Below are 15,197 nucleotides of genomic sequence, written 5' to 3' on the forward strand. Positions count from 1 at the left end.
CTTGAACTTTTGTTTTGTTCTGGATGTTTGTCTTCTAAAGCTACTTCTTTTGCTCATTTTAATAAATCATGTATTTTTTGTAGTTTGAGTGAAATTCATATTTTGTTGTTTCCTACTTCCATTGCACATTATGATGTTCCTTTCAAGTTGATACATAGTGATGTTTGCTCATCTCCTATTACTTCACACTTGGGTTATAAATATTTTGTGATTTTTGTTGATGATTGTAGCCGCTATACTTGGATACACTTCCTTAGACAAAAATCAAAAGTTTCCTCCATGTTCAAACTTTTTCTAGCCATGGTGAAGAATCAATTTAACACAACTTTGGGAATATTCCGCTTAGATTCAGGGGAGAGAGGGAATATCTTTCTAAGGGAACATGCTATACATCCACAAAAGTCTTGGTTGGAATGACCAAATTCCCAACTTGAGGGAGAGTGTAGAGATACAATAGATTAGTGTGTGGTCCCTCCTTATGTTTTTATGTTACTTATTGTTGTTACATATTGGTGTTATTGTTTCTTTTCTTTTTTATATAGGTAGCAGCGGCATTTTCATTGTATTGACTTTTATTTGCTAACATATAAATAGATCTAATATTGGACCCCTTTTCTCTCTTTTCTCATCTATTCTCTTCTTCGTCATCTTCTTTTCTTTGGTAATTCACATCAGAATTTAATTTGATTACAGGCCCTTTCAGCCAAGTCACCACAACTACACCCTTCTTTAACAAAAGAGCTACCATAGTACCATTCACCTTAGAAGAACAGTCCATATCCCAATCCAATACCATATTACAAAACAAGGATTTATGTCTCTTTAACTTCATATCCCATGAATTACTAGCTATGTACCAAACCTTTTGAGATACATGTCCTTTAATGCCCTTGAGATATACCATCTCATCATCTTTTACCTACCACTGTGCTGAAACCAAAGCCTGCTGCTAGACTGCAAAGGTGAACAAGTCCGTCCTTCCCATCATGATATGCAACTGAAATGAATCTCCAGTGAATGTTAAGACTGCACCCATTGGAAAGCTAATTCAAGTGACCCACTTCAACCAGGATTCATACTTGGCCCAATGTTCCAATGACAAGTATCTCTTATCAACAAACAAGAAATGACCCACAGAGTCTGAAAGCTCCAAGCATGAAGAGGAATTTCAGACACCACAATCCACACCAATTTAGAAAAAAATGACCAATTCACCAACCTCCCACCAACAAAACAAAATGTTAATGCAATATTCTGGATTTCTAGGTAGCGCCCATCATTCCCCATCTAAAACTTTTAATGCATCTACTATGAAACATAAACAAGAACAAATCTCCCCCATCATTTCAATGCTCACAGCCTTAAGCGCACAGCATACACTATTTACCCATTCCGCAACCACTTGTTCTGATGGATTTATGTTGAGAAACATCCCTACCAGAGAAGCATCAAGTAGATAAAAAAAATCAGAACAAGCATAAGGAGGTGGATCATTTCAATGCAAGCATCTCCAGGTTAACAATTGGTACTTCTACCACCGATTATCATGCCCTATGCCAGACATAGAGGCTACCCTAGTAAGAATGCAAGGTGAACAAGTCCTTCCCTCCTCTGATATGTAACTCAAATGAGTATCCACTGAATGCTAAGACTGCACCCATTGAAATCTAATTCCTTTTTTTCTTGGTAATACACCCATTAGAATCTAATTCAAGTGGCCCACTTCAACAGAGATTCATGCTTGTCCTAATCTTCCCATGACAAGTTTCAACAAACAAGAAATGGGCTGCTTAACCCGGATGCTACCATTTGGGGCCACAAAGAACTCATCAAAAGAGTAAAGTGGTTAACTAGGAACATGAGATTTGAGGTAAAATGGGTAAGTAGGTCAGCTAATACTATGGCTGATTCTCTGGCTAAACAGGGGGTATCCAGGGAGGTCCTTTTTTGTGCTATTTTGTAAGTTGTTATAATATAGTAGAAGCTGTACTTAACTAACAAGGAGAGGTTGCATCTCGTGCCTCTCCTTGGGACATTGTACTATTCTCCTCTGCTGATTAATAAATCTCAACAAACAAGAAATGCTCCATAAAGTCTGAACGATCCAAGCATGAAGAGGAGTTTCAGACACATGATACACACCAACTTAGAAAAATGAAAATTTCACCAACCTCCCCCCAATAAAACAAAAAGTTAAGGGCCTCAAGGCAAAGTTCTGAATTTCTAGTTAGACCCCATCATTTCTTCTCTAAAATTTCTAATGGCTCTAACATGAAACATAATCAAGAACAATCCTCTCCCATCATTTTAATGTTCAGAACCCTAAACACACAGCATACTCTATTCACTCATTCTGCAATCACCTGTTTTGATGGATTTATTTTAGCAAACCTCCCAATAGGATTGAATGGGATTACACTTTTAAATTTGATTCAGCAAAACCCGAATTTCAAAAAGAAGAAAACCACTCACTTGTAATCCATAAACCCTGAAGTTTGTTCTTCAAATAGCATCTTCCTTATTGTTGGGTTTGATCGATGCCTTTTGGTATCTCAGTTTCTCAATCTCCTTCTCCAAGAAATCCAAAGTTGTGTCAGTGACATGGTTAGGGGAGCATCCAGCATCCAGCATCATTTTCAAAAATTTGTATGCTTCTTTCAGTTGACCTGCCTTGACATGAATCTCAATGAGTGTATTGAAAGTGACAATGTCTGGATTAACCCCACTTTTCATCATCTGCTCAAATAACCTGTTAGCTTCATCAATGTGACCACCCTTCCCCAGTGCATGAATCAATGTGTTGTACATAACAATGTCAAGATAACCACCATGGCCCATCAATTGATTAAGAACAATACTGGCAAGATCTGCTCTTCCCATCTTTCCCAAGCCTTGGATTATCACATTATATGTTGCAATATCAGCAGGGCAAAGCTTCTTGCCCATTTCATGGAGCACACCCCATGCCTCACTAAAATAGCCCTTTTTCACAAAGGAACACATAATGGAATTATAAGTGTAACTGATAGGATTAACACCCATTTCAGTGAAGATCTCAAACAACTTGCAGGCAAAGCTCAACTTCCCCTTGGCCAAAAAAACTGACAGGTATGTATTGATCATATCAATATCAAATGAATCATTGCTTTTCCCTTGCACCCGTCTTCCCTTAGACATTGAAAATAACCGAGAGTAGTTGGTAGACTTTACTTCATTGGCAAGTTGATCTACGTAAGGAGATGATGACCAGTGATCAATGCTAGAAGAAGTTTCATCTTCACTTTGTGATCTCCCATTTTCAGAATCAATTTGTGAATCAATATCTGCATCCTTGGATAATGAAGCTATGAAACTCATGATCTCACTAATACTGCCTTCAGATGGAAACATTGGCGTGAAATCCTTTTGTCTGTTCTGTGGGTCTCTCATTGAAGCCTCCATATTATACCTCCATTTGATAACATTTGGCACTAGTGTAACATCCCTTACGTGTTTCATGAGCCTCTCTGCCCAATCCCACCTCCCTTGTTTATGAAGACCAATCAAGACTGACGTTATTGTAACCAGATCCACAACAAAGCCTCTGGCTTCCATTTCCTCCACTAACTGTAATGCATCATCAAGATGACCCTCCCTACAGAGATGCAGCACAACGATGCTGTAAGTGACACCATCCACAAGTGGGCCCTTCTTTTTCAAGTCAGAGAAAAGAGTGTAAGCAGCCAAAGCCCTTCCATTTTTAAATAGCCCGTCAATCAGAATATTGTAAGACCAACATGAAGCCTTTACCCCATCCTGAACCATTTTTTCAAACAAGTGGCAGGCTTCTGACACTTTCCTTGCTTTGAGCAAACCATCGAGAAGAGAATTATAAACAACAGTATCAGGATGGAATCCACTGTGCTGCATGTCACTGAAAATTCTTGTTGCATCGTCCATTCTATATGATTTGCAACAACCTTGGATGAGAATCCGATAAGTGAAAGCGTCAGGCTCATGACCAGACCCTTTCAACTCCTCCCAAACAATTAATGCGTCTTTCACTTTCCCAACTGAGCAGAGCACATGTATTAAGCTGTTATAAGTGCACAAGTCCGGGCCAGAGAAACCTGACTTCGAAATCTTTTGTTTCATCTCTTTGAAAAGTTTAAGAGAAGTAGCCAAATCACCCCAGCACCCGAATGCATGAATACAAATATTATAGCCCCATGCATCCAAACCAAACCCCTTAGATCTCAATTTCTCAAAAGTCCTTTTGAATTCCGCCTTCCTGTCTGCTTTCCTCAGAGCAACTAGCAATTCGTTACAGGCGAGTGCATCAAGAGCGATGCCATTGTCGCCACTCAGAGCTTCAATAAGCTTGTAAAACATAGAAAGAGCAAGATCCAACTGGTTTTTTCTAAGCAGCGCAACAATAACAGAGTTATAAATGCGGGGATTCAAGCCAGTTCCTTGTTCTTCCATGAGATCCAATATTTCAATAGCCGAATCAAACCTATATGATCGGATAAAAGCATCAAGCAAGAGCTTGAAAGTCGCAGAATCAACAACCACACCATCCTCCTTCATCAAAGACAAAAGAGGACGGAGCTCGTCGAGGTGCCCAGTTTGACAGACTGCCTGAAAGATCTGAGAATAGACGCGGAAAGAGTGTTTGTAGCCAGGCCTGCGAGAAGCCCACCTAAAAAAATCGATCCTCTTAAAGAGATCGAGAGAGCTTCTTCGGAGGACTTGGAGGACGAGAGATTCGCAGAGTGGGATGGAATCGCCATCGAGGTTCCGAGTGCCGGACTCGGTGAGGGTTTTGGAGACGGATGCCACAAGGAGGAGGTTTTCGATTCGGGATGAAGTTCTGAGGAGAGCAGAAGACAATGTTATTCCATGGCGCATTGCAGATATAGCTTTGCATCGTGCAAAAAGCCGAGTCACAGCGGATAGAACTGAGTCAGGATTGACCTAGTACATCGATTATCAATAGTGATTAGAGATTAGAGAAGCAGTGAGCAGAGCACAGAGAGCTTTGACCTAGTGCTACTGCTAGCGATACCAAGTATCATCAACGGGTACAGACGATGTGATTTTCGGGTATCCGACCCGTCCCAACCTTAAGAGGCCCATTTATCAAAATCTCGGTTTGGGACGGATTTTAGAGTAAAACACTTATAGGCCATGTTTGGAAGGAGTACAAATGCAAATTTGTAGAGTATAAAGACTTGTATTTTGTATCATTTTATATGCATTTGCATAGTAAATATTTGTATTTGTAGTTCTTCAAATTGAGCCATAAATACAAATATATAAATACATACAAAATACAAGATTTTGTACTGTGCCTATTTGTTCTTATACTCCTTCCAAATTGAGCCATAGGGGTTTTGACTTTAGGGTATTCGATATCTAATACCCGGTTTTATTTGACGCAGATACATATTCCTAATACTCGGTTATATATAAAAAAATAAAATATGTGGTATGATATAATATATAGAATAAAATAATTTATAATATTCCTACGAAAAATAATTTATAATATATAATATATTCAGAGAAATTAATCAAGTACAAGCCAGGAGCCTTATGGCCTATGACATTCATAATTGATCAATTTGCAAATTTAGGGCATGTCGTTAGGTTCAAGTACAATCCAAGCAATACTTTTAGGTGAATTGTTTGTTTATAAAATTTAAATTTCTACTAGTTAATTTTAAAGTTTTATTGACATGATAATTATTAAATTTAAATAGATTTTAAGTTAATATAATTAGGATTTAAGATTGCAAAATACAAAAGGTATTTATTTGTCTAAATTCAAATTATAATCAATTGATTTGGGTATGTTTAAGTCAGACCAAGCAATATTTCTAGGTGAAATATTTGTTTATGAATTTTAATTTTTTATCAATTAACGTTAAAATTTTATTGATGTAAAGATTTCTAAATTCAAATGGACTTTAAATTAACGTTATTAGGATTTGGGATTGCAATTTTCCAAATGCTATCTATTCGTCTAAATTTAAATTGAGATTCAATTGGTTGGGTAAATTCAAGTACACCCCAAACATTATTGATGCTCCGCAATCTGGCACTCCTATCTGGCTGTGACGTGGCTTCTGACTGGAACGAACGGCACCTGAGAGGAAGGAGAAAGTGAAGGATTCCCAGGGAGTTATCCCGATGGGAACACTCTGATGGCTAAGTTAGAACTGGAGAAAATCTCGAAGAGAATAGAGAGTAAGAGTGCTCAAAGTGCTTAAGCTTCAATACCTTTACTTCGTGAGAGTTGGGGTTCTTTTATGTCGGAGCTCGGTCGTACTTGGCATAACCGCCAATGCCCTAGCCGTTACTGCCAGGGCAGGTGTGGCAGGCGCAGGTTGTTGCTACGGAGTACTATCGCTAAGTACGGACTTGACTGACGTACCATGCTTTTTAGAGACGGGTGGATTTGGCTCGGTACTCATGCCACCCTGTCGGGCAACTCACTTGGCTAGACCGGTCTGGTGCCCGGTTCGTTCAGAAGGAAAAAACCTGGGTTGCGTACAACATACGCGCAAACGTCACGCGATCTGGACTTCGCAGATGCAAAAAAATTCGCATCGAGTCTTACAGCCGGTTTTCTTGAGAACCGTTAGATCGCTTCAATCGTGGTCGTCAGTGCCCGGGCCCAACGGCTATAAATAACGGGGGGGCCTGGTCATTTTCTTTTGCCACTAAGTATCTTTCGTCTGCCTTGAGCTCGCGTTTGGAGTCTTCAGCTCGGGTCTTCTAGTTCAGTTGCGTCTTTTTTCTGGTGAGTCCCCGAGCTTCCTTTTCTCCTGTTCTTCCAGTTCATTCCCTTCCATGTCTAGCGGGGACAGTCTTTTAGACGAACCCGAGGTGGGTACCTCGGGTCAGGGTGACCCTGCCGTTGCCCGGCCTTCCCACGAGACTCGGGTGACCTCGGGTAAACTGGCGTCTACCTCTCATCGAGGTCGGGCGCCGGACCAGTTTGGTCCATCTGTTATGACGCTGGAGAGGCTTCAGGACCTCATCCGACAGTTCAACCTACCACAGGAGTATTCGTACAGTCTTCCCACCGGCAACTTCCCTTGGGAGCACGGTCCAGATGAGATCGTGATCTTTAGGGAACAACATGTTGGCGGGCTTCGTCTCCCTCTCCACCATCTTATTCCCGAGGTGTTGAGGCGCTTTAGCATCACGCTGGACCAACTCCACCCCAACTCTATTCGGAACTTGGTCGGGACCATCTCCCTCTGTTCCGAACGTAACTTCCCTTTAGACGCAGATATCCTTTGTTCCATCTAGTTAATAAAATATAGTGCCTTTGGCGCTCCCCCCGAGCATGGGCAGACCTACTATCTGTCCCCTCGCCCGGGTTTCAAAATACTGCATAAGTTCTCAAGCAAGATCCCGGTCTGGAAACGGGACTACTTTGTAGTCCGGAGCAGCACGGAGTGGCCTTTCCTTACCAACTGGAGGGTGGCCACTCAAGCTCCCAGCATTGCTCTTAACCGGAAGACGTGGGAAACCTTTCATTCATGGGCTCAGGCCGGGTTCGATCACAGGGACTACATTGTTGAAGTGAAGCTCATTCAGGCCGGTTTGAGCCCGGGTAGGTCAATTTCTACTTTAGTGTTTTGCTTAATCAGCCTAGTGTCTTCGGGCTTACTGACGTCGAGCTCTATTGCAGGTACCATGGAGGAAGAGAGGATTACCAGTCCGAGGCTCCTCCGTCAAATGAGGAAGAGGAAGAAACGGACTGCCAAGAGGGCACGCGCGGAATCCCCAAGGACCCCTACCCCCGAACCTGATCTTCCGTAGGTCCCCTCTTCGGGGCCCGATCTCCCTGATGCCCCTCCAGTGATAGACTTGGAGGGGGATTTACCAACTCGGGGGCCTGACATGGTGGCAGAGTCGATCGCTGAGCCAGCCGGGGCTGCCGCTGAAGTCCCAAATCCTGCTAGGGCTACTGCCGAGGTTTCTGAAGGATCGGCTCATCGTGCTGCAGATACGGCGGCATCCAGCTTGGGGACTCAGGAGGAGGAAGAGAGCATCATGAATCCCGATATTAGTCTTGAAAGAAGTAAGAGGGATGTTATCACTGCGGAGGTTGTAGATTGGGTCGAACTCTCCCCTGGTCAGCTCGGGGCCCACGCTGCAACCCACACCATGGTTGTGAGTTCACTCCCTAAGAGTCACCTCTCTCTCTCCTTTCTTTCTTTCTTCTTTCTTTAGTACCGACCAACCTCCTTCTGCCAGGTGAACACTGTTGTGCACGCGCTGACCTTTCAGTCCGACAAACACTTGAGGCGTGCTTTGGCTGCTGAGGAGTCATCTCGCGCGGCTCACACTGAGCTGAGGGCAGCTCAGGGCAAGATTCACCAGTTGGAGAGTGATGCTACCGCCCAAAAGAGCTTTATCGAAGCCCTGCTGTTAGAGAAGGGCGAGTTGGGTCGTGAGAGGGATAGGCTGAAGGCCAAGGTGAACGGCCAGAGGGATTCGCAGCTCGAGGTGCAGGGGCTTAAGGAAGCCAAGGGGGCCTTGGAGCACGAGGTGGAGTACCTCAAAGCCAACATCAAGGAGAAGACCGAGATCTTCGACGGAGCTCTCGGGGAGGCGAAGGTCCAGGCCGTCATCGACTATGTCAAGTCGTCTAGGTTTGACAACATTATGTCGCAGCCCTACCGTAGGGGGTTTAAGCTCGGCAAGTGGTGGATAAGGCGCACATACCCTGACCTTGACATAAGTGCCTTCACCACCTATAACATTACAGATGACATGGCCCGTCAGGCCGCGGATGACTCAGACTCTGACGATGAGGGCGGCAATGAGGAGGCCGATACCACCGACTTGGTTGACACCCCCGAGGAGGCCCCCGAAGAGGCCCCGAGTAAGGCTGATAAGCCTTCCAAATAGTTGTGTGCTACTTGTATTTTCTTTTCTTGTTTCTTCGTACTTGGGATTCTATAATGAAATTTACACTTATGCAATGAGAGTATATATGCATATTCTGTTAAGCGCTTGTGTGATTCACTTCTGCCAGAGTGTTTGCCTTATCCGAGCTGTTGAGTTAGTAAATTCAGTCCCTGAGGTGAGCGACCCTTTACCGCTGTCACCCCGAACTGTCTTCCTGCACTTAGTAGGGGTGATCATCAGGTTTTAGCAACGTACGCCGAGGTAGGCATAGTAAGGCGCGTGCCCGACCTGCCTGCTTGGCTATTTGTGTTGGTGTTTACCTCTAGTAACGTATACCGAGGTAGGCTAGGAGTCAGAAAGTTTGTTCTCGAGACACCTTTGGTCTTTGGCATGCTAAGCCTATGCTGGCGAGGCGGTAGAGTCATGCATAGTGCTGTGGTCTTCGGTTAACCTAGCGCGTTGACCCTTAGGCTGGAGGGGGTAACTCGTGGTCACTCCAAACTGTTTTCCTGGAGTCTGCCCCTGCTGAGGGGGTGACTGGACCTCGTGTTGCCGAGGTTGTCGCTAGTTCGACAGATTGGCCCTAAGGCTAGAAGGGAGTGACTCGTGGTTCACTCAGTTCGGTGGTTCACGGGTAATATAGTCTTAGGTTGACGATATTCCACGCCCAAGGTACTTGTTTCCCTTCTAGGGTTTCGAGTTCATCTGTTCCTTCCCCGAGTACTCGCTTTACTCGGTAGGGCCCTTCCCAGTTCGAACCGAGCTTGCCAACGCCGGACTCAGGTGTCATAACCTTGCGGAGAACCAGGTCGCCAACGCGGAGAGTTCGCTTTTTGACATTGGTGTTATAGTACCGAGCTATCCTTTGTTGATAAGTCGCGGTCTTGATGTACGCGAGGTCCCGTACTTTGTCTAGCAGGTCGAGGTTGGTACGTAGCTCATCCTCGTTTGCTCTGCCTTCATATGCTTCTAATCTCAGCAAGGGGACTTCAATCTCAGCTGGGATGACTGCTTCAGTGCCGTATGTAAGGTTAAAGGGAGTTTCTCCCGTGGCAGTCCTTTCCGTGGTACGGTAGGCCCAAAGTACACTAGGCAGCTCGTCTGTCCACAGTCCCTTAGCTCGGCCCAGGCGCGCTTTCAGTCTTCAAAGGATAGCCCTGTTCGTAACTTTCGTTTGGCCATTCGCCTAAGGGTGCACCACAGAGGTAAAGTTCTTCTAAATTCCCATGTCTCGGCACCAGTTTTGGAACTTGATGTCTTCGAACTGCTTACCATTATCGAAGATCAGTACCCGAGGGAACCCAAAACGATACACTATGTTCTTCCAAAAGAAGTTCTGCACGTTCCGAGCTGTGATTGTCGTGAGAGGTTCGGCTTCGACCCACTTTGTGAAATAGTCCACTGCCACCACTTGGAACCTTCTTTGCCCTGTTGCTGGCGGGAATGGCCCGAGTAGGTCAATCCCCCAGTGTGCAAATGGCCATGGGCTAGTGAGGAATTTCAGGTCGGCGGCAGGGCGGTGGTGGATGTTAGCGTTTTTCTGGCACTTGTCGCATTTTTTGACAAGCTCGGTCGCATCTGCCTTCATGGTTGGCCAGTAGTACCCCTGTCGTAGTGCTTTCGGAGCGAGGGCCTTGCCCCTCAAGTGTCCACCGCACAGGCCTTCATGAGTGTCGTGGAGGACGAGTTCAACTTCCAAGGGTCGCAGGCAATGCAGGTAGGGGAGCGTGTAGAACCTTCGGTACAGCCGTCCGTCTATCATGATGTATTTGGCTTCCTGGCGCTCTACCCTCCTGGCGGCATTACAGTCTGCGGGGAGGGCCCCGTGTAGCAGAAAGCTCGTGAGTGGATCAATCCAGCTCGGCTCTGCTTGAACGATGGGAGCGACCTCCTCTGCCCCCCTGAGAATGCTAGGCTGAGGTAAGTTTTCTATATACACAGTCCTCATGTTGTTGTATCCCGTGCTGGCTAACCGTGACACGGCATCAGCCTCAGCGTTCTCTGATCTCGGGATTTGCCGGATAAAGTGTGACCGGAAGCTGAGCAGAGTCTCTCTCACTTTGGCAAAGTATGCTACCATAGTTGGTTCGCGAGCTTCGTACTCACCCAGGAATTGATTCACCACGAGCTGGGAGTCACTGCAGACGACGATGTGCTTGGCTTTCATCCCCTATGCAAGGCCCAGCCCGGCTAGCAGCGCCTCGTATTCTGCTTCGTTGTTGGATGCCACAAACTTAAAGCACAACGCGTACTCCAATTTCACACCGCTTGGTCCATACAGAACGATCCCAGCTCCGCTGCCCTACCGATTTGATGAGCCATTTACGTGAAGGATCAAGGGTTCATTATTCCAGTTCGGGCTTGGCCTAACTAGGAGAGATGCCGTGCTGGTTGCTACTTCACGATGCTCGAGTTCAATCGGTCCAGGAACTCCGAGCTCTCCCGTACTGGGGGTCTCGTGTTCGACCGACCTGGGGACTTCGGAGCTAAAGATGCATTATGCGACGAAATCTGCCAGGGCTTGGGCCTTGATAGCGGTTCGCAGTTTGTACTAGAGCTCGTACTCGCTGAGCTCGATGGCCCACTTTGTCAACCTTTCCGAGACCTCGGGCTTGAGTAAAACTTGCCTCAGAGGTTTATTGGTAAGGACAACGATGGTGTGAGCTTGGAAGTATGGGCGGAGCTTTCAAGCTGTTATAACCAACGCATAGGCTAACTTTTTTATCTCTGGGTACCTCGTCTCTACTCCCTGCAACATTTTACTAACATAATAGACGGGTCGTTGGACCCGATCTACTTTTCTTATGAGTACCGAGCTGACCACCTCGTCACTCGCCGAGAGGTATAGCTCTAAAACATCACCCACTTCGGGCCGGGTCAAGACTGGGATGCTGGCGAGGTGCCTTTTGAGCTCGTCAAACGCGAACTGGCACTCTTCAGCCCATTCAAAGCCTTTGCCTTTTATGTCTTTAAAGAAAGGCAGACAGCGATCTGCGGACTTGGACAAAAAGCGACTTAGGGCGGCCAACCGACCGTTCAGCTTCTGGACCTCTTTTAACTTTCGAGGTGGTCTCATTTCTAGGATGGCCTCGATTTTGTCCGGATCGGCCTCAATGCCTTGCTAGTTGACGATGAACCCTAGGAATTTAGTCGATGTGACACTGAAGATGCACTTATTCGGATTTAACTTCATATTAAATCTACGGAAGATTTCAAAGACCGAGTGTAAATCATGTACTAATTCATGTGAAAATTGGGTTTTAACGACAATGTCGTCTACATAACACTCTACTTTTGTGCCAACAAGTGGCTCAAACAGCTTATTTACAAGTCTTTGAAAAGTAGCCCCAGCGTTCTTCAGCCCGAAGGGCATGACCTTGTAGCAGTACAAGCCAAATTCGGTTATGAAGGCGGTCTTCTCCTCGTCTGCTGGGTCCATTTTTATATGGTTATAGCCCGAATAGGCGTCCAAGAAGCTCAGCAACTCGTGCTCCGAGGTCGTGTCCACTAGGCGATCGATCCTGGGAAGTGGGAAAAAGTCTTTTGGGCAAGCCCAATTCATGTCGATGTAGTCGACACACATGCGCCACTTACTGTTTGCCTTTTTCACCAGAACGGGGTTGGTTACCCAGCTCGGGTAATGGACTTCCCTGATAAAATCGGCTGCAAGGAGTTTCCCGACCTCCTCGTCGACTGCCCTCCATCGTTCTGGGGCTACGTTGCGCTTCTTTTGTCTAACGGGCCTAACTGAAGGATCAATGTTAAGTTTGTGAGTGATAATGTTGGGGTCGATGCCGGGCATTTCTGCCGCCAACCATGCAAAAACATCTAAATTTTTTAGTAAGATGCTTACCAGTTGAGACCGTAGGGGCTCCTCAACAGAAGCGCCGGTCTGAAGTACCCGCGCTGGATCGTCTATCGAGGTCGGGACGGGGATGGACTCTTCAGTAGGTGTGGCCCGCTCTGTGAACTGCTCTGCGGGTCGTCCCAGCTCGAGGTCGTCAGCTACCTTGGCCTTTCCTTTGAGGGCGGCTACGTAGCATTTGCGGGATTCGAGCTGATCGCCCTGCGCCACTCCGACTCCGAATCCTGTAGGGAACTTCATCGCTAGGTGGTAGGTGGAGACTACTACTCGCAGGACGTTGGTGATGGGTCAGCCCACTATCGCGTTGTATGGAGAGGGGGTTGCAACCACCAGGAACTCGTGATTGAGCCTTACCACACTGGGCCAAGTACCAACCTCCACTGACACAGTGACTTTCCCTAACGGCCTGACCTCCTCGTCGCTGAATCCCACCAGTAGAGTGCTTGCGGGCTTCAGGTCACCCTTTAGGATCTAAAGCTGATCGAAGGCTGCCTTGAAAAGGATGTCTGCCGAGCTGCCCGAATCTACCAGGACACGTTTGACTTCGAAGTTGTTGACCTTGATCTTGATGACGAGCGCGTCATCGTGGGGGTAGTGGACTCCTCGTGCGTCGTCTTCAGGGAAGAAGATCGACTCCTCACCCTTGGCCGCTTCAGGGGGGTTTAACTCTTCTCTAGCGGTTTCGCGGGCTGATGACCGAGCTGCTGCCGAGGTGCAGCCCGCGATAATTGATCCTCCAACGATTACGTGGATGGTCCCTCGGATTGGTCTCTCGTCTGGAGGCTGTCTCTGCAGTTGCTCCGCCTGTCTGCTGGACTTGGGGGTTTCTTTATTCGGCCCCCCGTGCCGACCTGATTTATTATTATTATTGCCATGCTGTACAAAATTTCTCAAATATCCGCGACGAATAAGCTCTTCTATCTCATCGCGAAGGTTATTACAATTTTCGGTTCTATGATTGTGATCACTATGGAAACTATAGTACAAGTTCTTGTTCCTAACACTAGGATCGGCCTTGAGCCGAGGTGGCCACTTCACATACGGGGCGTCCTTGATCGCCATGAGGATCTCAGACCGCTTCGTGTTGAGGGGTGTAAACACCCTTTCTGCTGCTGGAGCTCGGAAAGGCTGAACTGGCTGTGCCCCCCGAGCTTGATCCTTCTTCTTCTTGTAGTCATTAGGAGCCGGGGGTTCCAGTTCCCTCTTTCTTTTTTCGGGGGCGTGCTCGCCCTTCTGGTTGATCTCCTCCTCTGTTCCTATGAACCGATCTGCGAGCTCGAGGAACTCAGTCACGGTTTTGGGCTGGTTGACAACCACGCGCCATCTGAACTCTCTGTGGGTGATACCTCATTTTTGCCGCCGTAAGCCGAACTGCAGGGTCCAAGTCGGGTATCTATAGGCAAGCGTCATTAAACCGCTTGATATAGCTCCGGATGGACTCCCCCTCTCTCTGGACTATGCTGAGGAGGCTTTCTTGGGTCCTCGGGCATCTCTTGCTAGTGACGAAGTGGGAGGTAAAGACCTCCACGAACTGCGCCCAACTCCTTATCGAGCTCGGCGAGAGGTTTCGGTACTAGGTGCGGGTCACCCCTTTGAACATAGTGGAGAAGGCCACGCACATGCAAGATTCGCTTGCCCTGGCCAGATGCATCTGGGACTGGAAGGCGTCGACGTGGTCGTTGGGGTCGAAGGACCCATCGTATTTGTCCAACGGTGGGAGCTTGAAGTCCTTGGACATGGGGACTGTGAGGAGCTCCGGGGACAGAGGAGAGGGGACCAAGAGAAGTGGTGTGTCTCTCACCTCTCCTGAACTTATTTCTATTTTGCCCTTGAGCTCGGGCAAGTTGGGGATGGTGGTAGTTCGACGGGCCCGGTGACGTCTTCGCTGCTTCTTGGCCGGCTCGACGTTGGTGCTGCTGGCCTCTATATTGCTGAGTTCGATGGGCCTAGCGGGAGGCAGGGATGGCTGTCGGTAGCTGCGGACAAAGGGACCTTGCTCCAGGTCATCGGCTAGCACCTCGAACCTGTTCTCCGCGAGCAGAGGCTCGAACTGCGAGTGTTGGGGTGCCGCCGGCCTAACCGGCTGGGAAGCCCCCGACCTGACCGCGGGCCGTGTGGTCGGGGTAGGGAGTCTTCCCTTCCTTCCATGAGTTGATGCCGAAGTCTCTCCCCGCCAGGAAGGGAGTTCACTGCACACTGAGGTTTAGCTGGCTGCGTCGTCGGATGTCGGGGAGGGAGTAAAGGGAACTGTTGCTGGTATTGGTACTGAGATACTTGGTGCAGCACTTGCTGCTGGTGAAGCTGGAGTTGTTGAGACTGCCGCTTCTGGGCCTGCATGGCCCGCATGCACTACATCAAATCTTCAAGTTGGCCTTGGTCGGCCACCGGAGGGAGAATGGCGGGTTCAGTAGGGGTCCTC

General features: G+C 47.1%; 1 protein-coding gene across 6 annotated transcripts in view; it reads right to left on the bottom strand.

Annotated features, from left to right (window-relative positions):
- Positions 1-5,106, bottom strand: part of LOC104601464 (Tetratricopeptide repeat (TPR)-like superfamily protein) — a 49,402-nt gene extending 44,296 nt beyond the window's left edge. For 5 of the 6 annotated variants that reach the window (XM_088898352.1, XM_010264804.3, XM_010264803.3 and 2 more), the window contains exon 1: positions 2,473-5,105. In XM_088898352.1, the coding sequence (XP_088754478.1) occupies positions 2,503-4,890 (2,388 nt within the window). In that variant the 5' untranslated portion in view covers positions 4,891-5,105 and the 3' untranslated portion in view covers positions 2,473-2,502. Of the gene's footprint in view, positions 1-2,472 lie in introns of all 6 variants that reach the window. The other variant, XM_010264806.3, reaches the window with a different exon arrangement.
- Between the last annotated feature and the right edge of the window lie 10,091 nt (positions 5,107-15,197).

The sequence above is a fragment of the Nelumbo nucifera genome, chromosome 2 (genome assembly GCF_055504915.1).
Source record: "Nelumbo nucifera cultivar China Antique chromosome 2, China Antique-T2T, whole genome shotgun sequence".
In the NCBI taxonomy this organism is placed as follows: domain Eukaryota; kingdom Viridiplantae; phylum Streptophyta; class Magnoliopsida; order Proteales; family Nelumbonaceae; genus Nelumbo; species Nelumbo nucifera.